This window comes from Centruroides vittatus, unplaced genomic scaffold (genome assembly GCF_030686945.1).
Source record: "Centruroides vittatus isolate TY-2023 unplaced genomic scaffold, ASM3068694v2 contig_926, whole genome shotgun sequence".
Taxonomy (NCBI): Eukaryota; Metazoa; Arthropoda; class Arachnida; order Scorpiones; family Buthidae; genus Centruroides; species Centruroides vittatus.
In genome coordinates, this window is record NW_027122612.1 from 88,816 (window position 1) to 104,941 (window position 16,126).

At 26.8% G+C, this 16,126-nt stretch overlaps 1 protein-coding gene across 1 annotated transcript in view; it reads right to left on the reverse strand.

The window, feature by feature from the left end:
* AGBE (1,4-alpha-glucan-branching enzyme) overlaps positions 1-16,126 on the reverse strand; it is a 50,052-nt gene that overhangs the window by 32,668 nt on the left and 1,258 nt on the right. The window contains exons 2-4 of the mRNA XM_067281769.1: positions 5,101-5,270; positions 4,324-4,439; positions 902-1,024 (exon numbers count right to left, since the gene is read on the reverse strand). Of these exons, the coding sequence (XP_067137870.1) occupies positions 902-1,024; positions 4,324-4,439; positions 5,101-5,270 (409 nt within the window). The remainder of the gene's footprint in view (positions 1-901; positions 1,025-4,323; positions 4,440-5,100; positions 5,271-16,126) is intronic.

The window sequence follows — 16,126 nt, forward strand, 5'->3', positions numbered from 1 at the left end:
GTATTATGTTACATGAGGGATACCTATATATTGAAGTTCATTTAAAACCTTTAAATAGTTTTTTTTTTATGGTTTAGAGAACTATTTTGGATTATCCATGTTTTCTGGTTTTTGTGCACATCCATGCACTAATTAGCACAAATAATAGAGAGTTTGGTGTAGCTTAATTTTATATTTAATATTAAATTTAATTTAAATTGTTAATTAATTTATTATTTAATTAACATTTTAATACCCTAATAATATTTTAGTATTTTCACAGTTTAATCTAACAACTAATTTGATTATTTAGTTTAAGTTTAATTTACTAGTAGTATGTTTTTGTTCCCATCAGATGCCCACCAGATGCAACATATGTATATTACGTAACAGACTGAAGAGGGGCAAAAGCCTGAAACGTGTCTCTGTAAAGATTATGGATTAAATAGATGACTTTGCCAAGTGTCTATAAATTCACTAAGTCGTGACACCAAACAAAACAAAAAATATGAAAAATTAATATAAGTACAATTCATATTAATAAACATTTTAAGTTATATTTTCAAAAAAATCAGTTTTCTTATAATAAAAGTCAACTAACTTGTTCTTCAGCAAATTAAAGCCCATCTGTATTACAATAATATAAATATCAAAAGCAATAATAAATTTTGAATAATGTGAAAAATAAAAAAAAACCTGACTAGTCATTAGAAATTAATAATTTGCTATTTTTCTATTTTGTTTTGAAAAACTAAAAATTAACGAATTTATACTTAAATTCAAAAGTATAATAGTAATTTCTCTTACTAAAATACAAGTATTAATGTTTTAAAAGAATCAAACATAATAATAGTAGTGTTTTTAATTAACTAAATAAGATTTACAATTTTTAAAATGTATAATAGAAGATATTATAACTTACTTCTTTTTCTCCAGGATTCCAAAATATTTGATGATAAACAATACTCTCTCTTGGACAAGTAACATATGTAGCCCAAGGACTCAATCTATCTACATATTCATCATTTTGAGTCAAAATAACCAACTATATAAATTTAATATATATTAGTGTATATGAAAATCAATTTAAAAATCAGATTAACTGTATAATGAGCAAGATTTCACAAAAATATACGTAAATTAAAATATTAATGCACAAAAAACTACAGAAAGCATAAAGACAGAACTTACAAATGACACTTGTAGATATACTGCATCATGAATGAAGCTATATAACATATAACTTCAAGTTGCAAGCTTTCTGCACAAACATGCTACTGATATAACCAAACAGAAATGTAATACATCAAAAGTCTGCACCCAAACACAAACTACCCCAAATCCACACACCATATTAGAAATACATATCTTATGTAATCATAGAAAACAAAACATATACAATATACTATGACTTTGCCACAATGACAGACAAAATAATCACAACAGACCAGATGTCACATTCATTAACAAACAAAACAAAATCACATACATCACAGGCATAACTGTAGCAAACACCAACAACATACAAAATACATACATTAAAAAAATTAGCAAATACTCAGAATTTAGCAATAAAGCATTTGTGAGAAATAGATAACCTACTTAAATTGTGCCAGTAGTCCTTTTGTGCACAGGTGTCATACTACATGCATTATACAAAAGCGTAGAAACAGGTTGCCTCCAGATTTTGTTTTTTTTTTTCTTGTCTTCAGGCAAATTTGGAAGTGTATTGTATTCAGAGGTATTTTTAAAAGTTTGTTTCTAATGGCAATTTTTTCTATATGTTATAAAAAAAACTTTTACCATAAATTAATAGCATTTCAAAACCAACAGTACAACTTATTCTCTTTGGCATAATTTTAATATAGTGTATTGGTTAAAAGAAAAAACTGTGCAAAGATTATAATCAGAATTGCCAGGTTTAGTGTTTTCTCCAAACTTTTGGGAATTTAGATATAAGACAGGGAAGAAAATAATCTATTTTGAAAGTTAAGTATGAACTGAAATTAAGAAACAGAACCTGCTAAAAATCTGTTTCTTCCAAACAAAAGGCAAGAAAGTCAGCAGCCTCAGTAGCAGGTATAAAGCAACTATGCAGGTGAAAATGCAAAACTGACTACTCTAATGTTGAAATGTTAATAGAAAATTGTGTGTTATTTATTTAAATAAAACTTTTGATATTTTGAATGGTACAGAAGTTGTAGTTACCAGTGTGGTTTAGTCAATAAACGAAAAGTCCAACTCCAACTCAAGCAAATTTGACTCTGGCCTTAGTTTTTTTTTTTTAAATGTCAGACTACAATTCCTTTTATAAGAAAAATGTATTTGGGTACCCAGTGGTGTCTATCTAAAATTTTGACTATAAAAAGTCAGACTAAAATTGACGGCAAGAATCAAAAAATGGATATAATGAATTTACCTTGGAAAAACTATCAAATACATAAAGAAACACTACATCTTAATAGTCAAAAGAATTCCACTTTTATCACTTAATTATGAAAAGTTGATTTAAATTTAATTAATTTTCAATATAAAAAATTAAATACATTGAATGCAAAAAATTAAAGATTTGATGAATGATGTAATAAATTGGTCCATAAAATAATTAATTCCTGTTGTAGCTGGAGTGGAAGAAGCTAATTTTCTACTGACGGTTGACTAAACTCAAACATATAATAGAATTTTAAAATATGAAATTTGGAAAAAAATCAATCATCTTAAACTGACAAGTGCAATTGTGCTCTGAGAAAAATAAAATAAGCTGAAACAATCCTATTAATTACATTTTGCAGTTTTCTCTTCCTCTTTTAGTTTGTTGCAGTTAGATTCTGATCTCGGTCTTTTTTTTTTCACTGTTATTCTATCGACTGTTGTAAGACAAAATTATGATATTGAATTTATAATAAATAGCCATAAATAACTTGAAACCAATAGAAGGGCAGTGAAAAAATTAATCAGTCAAATTATTCAAAACACGATTGATATCCAGAGTAAAACATATGAGATGAGAAAAATATTGCATTTATGGCATTTGAAATGAAAGTCAAATTTTTTCTTGGGAGCTTATCTTTGGTAAACATAAGCTTGGTGCTTTAAAGTGATACCATAGCTTTCCAGGCATGATTCCACGACTAATTACAAGTGTTCAATGATTTTATCTATTTGGCCACTGGTGGGCCTTAAATTAATAAAAGCTATTTTCTGAAAGTATATAGCATGTCACTTGAGATATGCATAAAATTTTCCTATGAAATGGCCTTTATGCATTAATATCATTTTGATATCTAAATTTGTTGAAATGTCCCTTTTCTAAGAAATTTCTTTAGATACTAATTAATTAAAAAGCATTTTTCTTACTTCACACCTTACCAATAGTAAACTTTAAGGTCAGAGTCACCAGAGTCAACAGTTTTTACAGATTCCACCCAAAAACATTTGACTCCAGTAACTGACTCTACAACAATGGTAGTTATTGCTATTACTTGGGTTGTTTAGAGGCTGTTTTGAATTTCAAAAAATGATTGAAGGCTTTTGGAGGCAAGATTTTACACAACAGCAACACTATGCAGAAACATTAGGACTTCACAACACATACCATACACTACATCCAAAGCCACTATACTAAACACATTTATTTAGAGAAAGGGAATAACGGCATTACTCATTGGTATAGCCATGTTAGTCAGAAAATTCTTAAAACACAGATAAATACATAAACAGCATGTAAATAAAATAATAGCATGTTCTTTAGTTATGCCTTTATCTTGGCACATCATAGCAATAGGCACTGGTATATAAGCCAAATAGGATACAATACCACAATGACACTAGTTTTTCCTATAGTTATGCTTTGATCTAGGTTCAGCATAGCACTAGACCAGCAATTCCCAACCAGGTTATGCAATTGGAGGTTTAGGGGTATGAAAAAAAAAAAAAGAAATAATGGCAGATGTACTATAAGAATATTTGGATTCTGTGTTGAGGTCTTTGGCGATGTCACAGCACTACACTTAGTTATAATTAAAATATAATTATATTTTTATTTACATCTATCTGTGTCCTTCCTCTAATGCTTTTCAATTTAAAAAATCTTTTTCTATGTGTAAGTGCTGTATAATTGATCAAGGTGCCACTGTTTGATGAATACATAATAAAAGTTAACAAAAATAGGCTGCCAGCGGATACGCAAGTTAAAAAAGATTGGAAACTGCTGCACTAGACATTAAAATAAACCAAGTAGGAGTAATATTTATTATTAAGATAGTGTTGGTTTATATAAATGATTTTAAAAACACATTTAAATTTAATGTTTAGGTAAATTTAAGTATATAATATATAACATACTTTTATAACACTACCATGTGGAATTGGACAACTTCCATCACTTTTTGGTGGTATATTTATTTCCCATTTACCATATCCTATATTTTTGTATGGGTGAGAAGTACGATCCCAATCATCTGAAAAAATAAATTGCGTTAAAATTTATTTTCAACAACAATTTAATTGGTATTACTCATATAATTTATTATATTACTATTTCTAAGAAATAAAGTCTATATAAATTAGATACGGCCAACGAATCAGTTGTGATCAACAGGTCAATTACTGTATCATTTTAGGTTAATTGTGTATAATAAGACCTATTAAAACATAAAAAAAACATGTAATTTCAATAAGAATATTAATTTCATTTTTCCAAAGATAAATCTTTTAATTGTTGTTATTGTTGGTGACATTGTGATCAATAAGATAATATAAATATGTTTCTGCAAGCAGCACAATGTAAAGAATATTTGTAGATACAAGTGAAAAATATAGAGTAGAACATGCTCTTGTTATTTATGATTGTATCTAGTTATGTTGCTATTTTATAAATTGTTTTGAATTGATTAACATCTAATTTTGTGATCAAAATTTTCTAGCAAATTATAAATTATGCAGAATGTACACTATATGTTGTAATAGTTAAATTCTGAAATTTTAAACTAAAAATCACTCATTGCTCATGTATAAAAAACAATATTAGCAAATATTAATAAAAAGGAAATAAATAAATAAATTATTATTATTTAAATAAAGAATAAATCATCATAACTCAAATAAAAATCTAAAACTTACTAAAGTCTCCTCTGAGAAATACCCCTTTAGCTCCCGGAGCCCATTCTATTCCTCTTATTCCATTTTCTTTAGTCACATGAAGTCCACATGTATTGTAACTATCCCCAAATTTTTCTATACCACCCTCCATTTCATCCATTGTTTTCAGAATATTTTTAAATATGCCATATCTAAAAATTTTGAATGATAAAAAATTAATTCTAATAAATATTGCATTGTAGCATTGAGACAGAATTGTTAGCTCATCTATTTCTTTTTTACATTAGCATAAGAGATGTCTTTAAATATGGTTGAACTCTAAGTTCAGATGCTAAGTTTGAATTTCATTTTCAAAATCAATAAAGCACACTCCTTTTCAGAAATTAATAGTGAGGTTGAAGCCAAAGTTTTAAACACGAAAACGTGTATGTCGGACGTTCAGAGTCACTTTCCTGTAAGCCTAGAAGTTTGACAATGGTGTTTGGAAAGTCAGTGGAATCACTGACTTTCCAAACACCATTGTCAAACAATACATTCTGATACTTAACTATATTGAAAAACTGAAGTTTATTAAAAATTTATATTAAAGAAATAGGAATTTCTTAACAAATTTGTAATAATATATGCAGCTTTAATGCTTTTCATCACTGACTTTTCTATTTGTATAGTATTCAAAACTTCAACTAAAATGCAATACATTGATCTTTTTGAATACATTCCAAATCAAAACTTATCAATATGTAAGCTCTGATACTTTCATTTAGATGTTAAATGCATTAAAAATGCTGCCAAGTCAAATCCAATCAACTACTTCATTTAAAATATCAATCAAATATTTTAAATGCAAAATATTTTTTAAAATAAAATAAAGAGAGACAAAAAGTGTTGGAAATAAAATTTAAGTAAATATTGAATAATAATAATACTAGAATTAATAAGAATTGATAGTTGAAAAATTAATTTTTACAGATTTCTAGAGAATAAACTTCAGTACTATAGTTTTGAAGGCAAATACCTTCTGACTACTTTATAAAAATAATAAAATTACAAATTTAAAACTTTCCTATGTCTATACCATAAAATCTAAATAATCACTTTCAAAGATTTTAAACACATAAAAGCTAGAACAGTTCAACAAATGCACACAGATGCTTTTACATGCTACTTTTGGCATCAATGTTTAAACATTGCTACTTCCAGTATCGTGTAACAGTGTGTTTAATCTGTGTTTAATCATTTTCAAATTGATATATATAAAATTCATTTAATGAATGTAATGCTACATATCAGATTTACAAATAGTCATGCAAAATATACAAATATTAACTATTTTAGTAAGCAAATTACTTCAATTATCATAAAAATCATAAAAATTATATAAAAAAGGTAAACAGCAATAAGGCATAACTTTCCATCTAAACCAATTTATAACAATTAAGCTATTATTTCCCTTAAAAACTCAATAAAAATTAATACAGAAATGAGAATTTCAAAAATTTTAAATATAAAAAGCAAAAAGAGCTCATGAAGTTTTCTGAATATTTATTTAATATAAATTTGAAATTTATAGAAATTTAATACAGATATGAATAAATTTTTAAAAAATATTTTCCTTGATAACAAATTTCTGAAAAGGAAAATTATTTTGTTTAATATTACTGTATATATATAATTCTTAGCAAAAATATGCAATGAAGATCAGTTTCTTTATATATGTACAGTACAATTCTGTCCTAATGCTGAAACAAAAATTTATATATAAATACAAAAAATAATCATTTACAAAAATTTCTTTCAACAAAACATTCAATTTATTGACATCTTAAAATAAACCAATAAAAATTTCTTAATACATTTTTAATAATTATAATCAACAAATGTTAAATTCTTTTTATTTATACAATGATTTTTTTTTTCAGTTTACATTGTTTATTCTGAGGTTCTTAATACAAATGAAGAAACATTTCAGTTTACTATAAGTTTTTGTGAAAATTTTAATTTTCAGAAAAATTAAGACAAAATTAACATTCTTACATTTATATTTATATATAAAAATTAGAACTGTTATATAAATCCAGGCCGCACAGCAGGGTGTATAACAAAATAATTAACTTATGTGAATTAGAATTAGAAACTAAATTAGAACTTTGGTATACTGGCACAATGAAGTGGCACTTAATCAACACTGGGCAAGTTTTCCATCTTTATTTAGTTAGTATGCTATTTTACATGTGCGTTTCGGGCTTTCGCCCCTCTTCAGCTAACTTGGTTTAAAACACTCACCTGTGAACAACATTTAACGGATAGGCATGAGACAAAAAAGTTCATGACAATTATTACGGTATCTATAAATACAGTCCTCGTATGACAGTCATAGCAGAACGATTGTTTTCCTCAAAATCCCAAGCACTAGCTTATAGGTAAAATATCTTTTGCAGGGTGGATGAAACAATGATTGGTTTTACAAAGTTACGCTTAATAACAACGTTAAAGTAACAAGTTGTAAAATTAAATATAATAAGGTAAAACACAGTATAAAAATTCCCTTGAGTGTTACAATTCTTCTAGACACATTCTGTAAACTGCCATTCCAACACGGCTATCCAATTTCGAATTTCATTACAATAGAGTAATTATCAGAACAATTCTGATAATGAAAAAAAAATGATCTTCAAACTCCAATAAGCAATATAAAAGTATCAAATATAAAAATAAAAATGTATAGTTTCTAAATATCAAAAATATATTAAAGAATTGCTCTCTCTCTCAATCATCATTCTTCAAAAGAATATGTTATACGTATAACAACAGTTCACAATATCACCATTTTACAATTTTATTATTTATTATTATTATTAAAGTGAGACTGATTTAATTTTAAAGGTAGATTATGACCTCTTACTTAGTGCAGTTAATTAAATATTTACAGCAATGAGTCAAGAGGTGTTTATCCAGTCCGTCCTGATCTACATCTACTTCTCTAGTGTAAAATAGTGTACTAACTAAATAAAGATGGAAAACTCGCTCAGTGTTGATTAAGCGCCACTTTATTGTGCCAGTATACCAAATATAAATAACAACACGGTTTCGATTGTACCAATAAATTAGAACTGTTATATTATTATATTTTCCCACTCAATGATTACTAAATTTGCAAACAAAATTAAAATTATATTTATACATCACATATATATCACTTAGAAAATAAATTAATCATTAATTATCCATTACTTTTTAAATAATTCTCAAATATGTATTTTTTTTTACTAAACACACATCTGTACATTTTTGTGATGCATGTGCAATATAGTAAATGACAGGATATAGTTTAATATATTTTTTAAAAATCATAACATTACAAGATTTAACAAAAATGTCATCTAAGAGTTACTGTATGTCCTCATTTATGCAAACACATCCACATCCTGGAGATAAAAATTACTGTCCAAATACATTTTTGTAAATTCTATTGTTCACATTTCCAATGAGAGTATGTTCCATGAATTGTTCAAAAGGATCACAAAGAAAATTTTTCTGACTTGAAAACAGCAACTATTGTGTCAAGTGCTATAACAAAAACAAGCATTAATAAACTGTGCTGACATCCTATTCATTGGAAGTTTCAATAAAATCTCTTGCAGATTTTTCTCGTTGTTGACGTTTCAACAAATGCTAGCAAACCATAGTAGTATGAAACTGCTCCAATTCTTATCCACTATTTTAGAATGGGGATTTTAAAATTAAACTGTTTAACGTTGAGAGTAAGCCAATAAAATAACAGAAATTATTGAAGCCTATATCAGACACACACTAAGCAATCTAGGTCTTTCAAATAATTATGTAGTTTGTAAGAGAACTAACTGGAACACAGTGTTCAGTGATCTTGGGAGAAGTAATGGTAACAATATCTTTGCAAATTTGAAGAGTTTGATTAATCAGATATTAACAGGAGTGGGATGCACTATGCACATGATGAATAACTGCACTTGGCATCGCACAGATCACCTTGACATTGACTTATGACAAATCTAGTGACAAATATATGGGCTCAACAGTGATTAAAAAGCATGGATTATCTTTGCATTCTGTATGACACATTTTTTTTACATTCTCCACTGCTAGGCATTTTTTTAACACTTGAAAAAAAATTTTAAATGAAATAGATGAATATAATTTAAGTCACAAGGTTCAAAAAGTAAACATTCATCACAGTGTATTGTTGCAACTCCTACAGTTAGAAAATTTTTTGTTTGTGACATGATTAAAATAGCATCATGATATAATTGTAATAAATAACTTTCATATCAAAGTGTATAAAATATTTTTAAATATAATAAGAAAACATTTATAAAAAAAACATGCATTATATAAGCATATATTCAGTTATGAGTATAAAAATTGTTAGCAATTATTAAAATTATTGCCCAAGAATTAAATACACCAAATAAATAAATTAATTTAAAAAATGTCTGCATTGTAAAATTTACAAAAATATATATTTATATTGTGAATGATAAAAAGCAAGGTGCAACTATTAAATTTAAATAAAAATTTGAATTATGTATTTTTCTTATGATTTCAAAAACAACATATCATGCTGGTCCAATGATATTGAAGATTTAATAACACAAAGCATGATTAATTAGCTTACATTCAGAGAAACCTTCTATTAACTTCAAATCTTCAAATTCTATCCAACAGTGTCTTATCTAATTATTTTACTTGTAATGTCATCTAAAGGAAACAAAAAGGTACCACTTCACTTTCATTTGTGTAAAACTGTACAAAGGTTCATTTTAGATTTTTAAAATGTGATCATTTAAATATAATATGCAGTTTATTCATATAAAACAGAACATTTAAAAAATTATGCATAAACATAACTTTTAAAACTTTTAAATTTTTATGTAGTCCAAAAGAAATATAACAGAATAATCATATTCAGAATTAATACATTTATAATTGTATTATGTGAAATTAAAAAGTTTTAAATAAGATACATATTTACATGCAGTATAATATTTTATTACTCAAGATCATAAAATTTAAATGCTCAATTATATTCAAAATACAGATAACTAAAATTTAAGTACAATCAACATAACCCTTAACATCCAGTATTAAAATTTAATGTAAAAATTGACAAACATTTCCAATGTTAAACAAGATCTGCATCAGGTCAATATTATATTCCAAACTGAAATGCTCAGAAAATTTATCTATTGTAATATTTCTATAACCAAAACAATTATACAAAATAAAAGAATATATGAGATTTATACAAAAATATTTAGTTCAAAATTTGTTACAAAAGAATAAATAGTGTTATACTAATAACAGAAAAGAATATTTTCAATAATATAGGGCCTTGTGTGGGTGCAAAGAGCCTTGCTCACATTAAATAATAGTTTCTAAAATACTTTTGGCAATAATAAACAGAAATAGAAAAGTACAATTGTAGTTTTCTATTGAGCAGAGTTTAAAAGAATCTTATAAATTTATCAGTACTAGCTTCAACTATTATTAAATATTCTACACTGACATTCTTAATCAATCAAATATTAACACCAGCCTAAAATCATAACTTTTTTACATGCTTTCATTACTTTACCATTAATTTTGACTTTATAAAAACTACTGAATAGAGAAATATATTCCAAAAACATTTAAATAAATTAACTTATATAAGTTTGAGAATTTGATAAATTAAAATTTTAAAAACTCAAAATGAAGAAAAACTCAGTTTTTCCTCATTTTCAGGCATGTCTTGTCTAAGTTTCAGCATAAACATATTTTACTTATAGAATAACATACATAGCCAGATATATTAGTAATATCAAACAATCTGCCAGATTTTTATCAAGCTATATTAAGGCTAATCAATAATCTAAAACAAAGCAATTTAGCTAGAATTGATTTGTTTCCAGAGCTTCCTATAAATGGATTAATTAATAGCTCTAAAAATAAAGATTAGAAAGAGGTCTGGTAGCTTAACTGAAAACACAAAGTTCCTGCAACTCTTGCTTACTACACACAGTAAGCAAGAGTTGCAGGATCAAGTCTTGTTTCATGTCAACTCTTTTCTTCCAGAATATTTAAATTTAAAATTAAAAGTTAATTCAATAATCTAAAACAAAGCAATTTAGCTAGAATTGATTTGTTTCCAGAGCTTCCTATAAATGGATTAATTAATAGCTCTAAAAATAAAGATTAGAAAGAGGTCTGGTAGCTTAACTGAAAACACAAAGTTCCTGCAACTCTTGCTTACTACACACAGTAAGCAAGAGTTGCAGGATCAAGTCTTGTTTCATGTCAACTCTTTTCTTCCAGAATATTTAAATTTAAAATTAAAAGTTAATTTATTTTTAATTATTAAATTTATCATGAAATGGTAGCTTAACCACCTCTAGCCAAACTGTTTTATTTTGGATTATTAATTAGCCATAATATAGCCTGATAAAAATCTGGAAGATCTTTTGGTATATTTACTTATGCCTTGCCTAAACTATATTCAAACTTTAATTACACACTGAAACTCTCAACTACCTGTTCTTTGGCATGTAAACAGCCTATTCAATTGCAATCAGCTTTCAGCCCAAAGTTTCAAAATGTCCACCCTTTCCGGGAACAACTAATTAATCATGCAATACATGATGAATCAATCTATCATTTTAACAAAAGCTATGGCAATTGTATAGCAATCTGAATACTAATGCCATCCTGTGATCATGTGAAATTTTGTAACCACATGTTTTATCACTATCACTTCTAGACTTCCACCTCTGCAAGTAAATTCTATTTCTACAGTTATACTGTAATTTGTTTGTCTTTAAAAACAATTTTCATATTAATTCAAGATAAGTCATTAAGCATAGAAGAAAATTTGAATAGACTAGAGTATTCAGAAAGCTATTTCAACCAGGGTGGTGGAGTCGGAGTCGAGAGGAATTTCTAGCAAAAGGAGTCGGAAAAAATGTGTTGACTCCGACTCACGCATTTTTAATTTACTTAAATTTTTTTATTTAAATATAAAAAAACTAATTATATATTTATTAATTTTTTAAAATCTTTTTATATTTTTAAATAATTCATTTATTTTAAGTACAAAATACATTAATTTAATTTATTAAATATGTAGTGTTCTTTGTAGTATTTGCAATTTAGTAGTTAAATTATTTTGACCCAACTGAATTTAAATACTTTTGTATCATTCTTTTATTATCCCTGCTCAAAATAAGTACTCTATTTTTCTGAATGAGCTAGACTAATTGATCAGAGTATATATTTTTATTTTCTGAACAAGGGGCTGAAGTAGCTAGATTGAACACTTTTTAGTTGGACTAACTTTTCTGGAAAGGTGAAATTGAAGTGCAAAAGATGTAGAATAAAAATATGTAGATGTAGAATTTTATTGCTCCCCCTTTCTCTTCTTATTAAATATTTGTTAAAAATTAATTTTTTTATACAAATAAATATTAATGTAAGTTAAATATTAAAAATACTACCTATAAAGGTTTTTGGATAAATGCCCAAAGCTCCTTTCAGAGTTCAGAGTAGGGTACCCTCTATGAGTGCCTCTGCCCCCAATAAAATGACTTGTTATTTAATTTTGCCTGGAGTGGGGAGTCAGAGTTGGAGTAGACCTGCTAAAATTATCAGGAGTCGGAGTCAAGTGTTTTTTTTACCGACTCCACAACCCTGATTTCAACAAATAGAAAATTTTACTGTTAGGGAAAGTAATATTAAATACCTCTCTACAATAATTTAAGTTGGGTTTAATATTTTTTTAAAAATATTATATTTTTTAAAAATATTTAACCTAACCATAAATACATTATAATAGTTTCTCTTCTATATCTGGCAATGTGTCATAATTTTCTGTAATAAAGGAAAATGATTTTGAAAAGTCTACACATGCCACATTTTGATGTTTAATATCTTCTCAAAGAAACAGTTTATCAGAAAATCTATTCATATTTACTTTTATGAGGTATTGTACTCTACATTACTATCCCCATAGTAAAATTTCTGCCTACTGAAGCTATCATATCTGAAAATTTGACATTTAAAGTAAATACTGTATTTTTGCTGTTATTCAGGTTAACAGCTATCTTAAAGGTGAAGCTATTGATTCTCAGTTGCTTTTTAAAATTTAGCATTCAAACTGTCATAGCTGATGATAATCAGAGCAATAGCAAACCAAATACACCTTTCAAAAAGAGAATAAAGGTTTCTGGCAGTACAATATCTATTAAATTTCACTCCTGGAATTACAAAACTATCCTAAGCTTTGTCAGCTCCTACCATAGAGATGAGTTTGCAGAATGTACATTTTATTGATGTATGATCAACATAAAAACACAAGTCTGTGGTTCTTTAGAAAGAGAGTATTAACCAGAAACATGCTAAGACTGTAGTAGCAATTGAGAAGACTAGGATAATTTTCAGAACCACTGATATCCTGGATAAAATAAGATGTCTATATTAATTTAACTTCTATCTGAAAATAAATTATCATCATTGAATTAACTTATTATTGAATACTGTTAAGTTCAAGTTATTCGAGCATTGAATAACTTATCATAGTGCAAGTAATAACTGCATTATTCTTTACATCTCATTGAACATAGTCTGCTGTTTGCTACTGCAGATTGTGCCAGTCCTCTCTATTCAGGAAGATGTTCCCAAACAGTGCCATAACATCAAAATTTCATTGTGCCCAGACTAAGAGTGCTTGTATTATCAATGATACTATTTCACATTGTTCAATAGAGCCATAAAAGAATTGGTATAAGAAATGAAGCAAGCTCTATTTTCTATATTTCTGATTGGAGCAATGACTCTGAGTTGGAAAAGATGTATCTAATAAGTGTCAGAATTTTTGGCAGAAACAGAGAGAAAGTTGCTGCAAAATTCTTGGATGTGTTTGTCAACAGAAAATATCTTCAAAAGTATGTGTCAGATATTTGAAAAATATGGCCTTTGCTGGAATAACTGAATTGGTTTAAGCATCAACAATGCTGCCTGTAATACAGAAAAGAACAGAGCTTAAAGAGCAGAGTATTAGAATGCATTTTTTTTAGAATGCAAGGAAGATACAACTGTCCCTATGACAAAAATATATCTGTTATCCTTTGAATAAGTAAGCTTTTGTTTTTGCCAGATTAATTTTGCCTTACAAAAAGACAAACCTCAAATATCTAGGCTTTCTGATAAAATGGTTAATTTCTTGAAAATAATTCTAAATATTTCAAACTAATTCACAATTTTCTAATTATGAATAGATTTATTCAAGATTCTCATTTGCACAAAAATGCACACAATGTAGCTGATATGGATATTACAGCTGTAAATCAAGTTTGTGATGAAACTTTGTATATTGAATTTGCTAGAAAACAAAATTTATTAAAAGTTGAAAAATGATGTGTTTACTTCAAAGATAAAAAGCTTTCTATATAACATGATCTCAGAACTTCTCTAAAATTAGTATATGCTACTTGCAAAGCAGATTGCGACTTAAAAATGATATAATTAAAAACAGCAAACATGTTAATTATTAAAATCCTTGCAGTTTTTCTCAATTACAGTACTTTTGTGATAAGTTTAAGAAAGTTTTTAACTTTGCTGCAACTGAGATGGAAGTGTTATATGACAAGTTTCAAAATTGCAAATGGTTTACTGCCAGTGAACTGCAGCAAAATTTCATCATATCCTCTAAATCTATTGATATGATGTGGCAGGATATGTCAAAAAAGAGAGATGCAAGTGGAAAACTTTGCTTTTCTTTTGTCTCAAAAGTGGCTGTTTTGACTATGCCATATAATAATGCAGAAAAAAAGAATTTTTAGTTTAATAAAAAAAAACAAAGCAAAAAGTAGAGGCAGTAAGAGCTTAAAAAGTATCTTGCTATCATTTATATCATTAAAAATCAATGAATTTGGAGATAAAAAATGCTATGAACTCAGTAAATCATTGCTTCATCAAGCAAAGAAATGCATAAAACAGTACAGTGAAAAACAAAACCCCAACAATAATTATTTTACAAGTTGCATATTTGAAAAAAGAAATTTTATTTGTACAGCCACAATGAAAAAAAGATATGCATTAGGTGTAAAATCAAGTCAATATGCTGCTAGCCTTTTTTCATCCATAATACAGTCCAAATATATGAAATCAGGTTGACAAGTCTGCATACTGCTTTCAGAATAAATAAAAATGCTGAAATTAAACAATAGTTGATGAAACGAAAAAAAATTTAAATCAATATATCAATATTGAATCAAATTGTTTTGTATAAATATTTCTCACAAAAATTTTGTTGTGTCTCATCATGTCAAGTAAATTGAGGAAATGATATAGTAGATAAGATTGAATTTATTTTTTCTATCTTACTGAAATAGAACTTAAAAAAACATTCTAGACTTCTTTGCTCACTTTTAAACCTTAAAGGCAATAAATTAAAATTAAACAAGGAAATATTTAAATTGTTTTTTTAATAATGGCTTTGATTTAATTATTGTACAAACTATCCAGATATTATTATTTCTGTATTTAAAAGATCAATCATTACACTCAGGAAATCAAAAATATTCTTTATTCATTAACATTTCCAGTAATTATACAATCATCCTCAGTTCACAGAATCAAACAATGTTTCTGAATTTTTTCTTAATCTTATATTTTTCTTTTGGTTCAAAAAAATCCTTAATAAATTAATTTTAATTTTGTTTATGTTCTATAATAATTTTATTCTAAATTCATCAAATCAAATTTATGTTCTACATCTCTCATTCATCTGTGCTTTTTACAAGGTATAGATGACCACAGAATGGCCAAAAAATGTTACTAAAAAAAAATTTTTTTCCTGAATGTAGTAGTTTGATCTTTTAAATTATGTCATTGTGCCAAATTTCACATAGTTTTATGACATGACATTATTTCAATGTATGTAATATTTTGAATATATTGGCAGATGGGTAAAGTTGTTAACATATAAATATAAGCATGGAAAATAATTCAGAAGAACAATATAATAAATTATGCATAT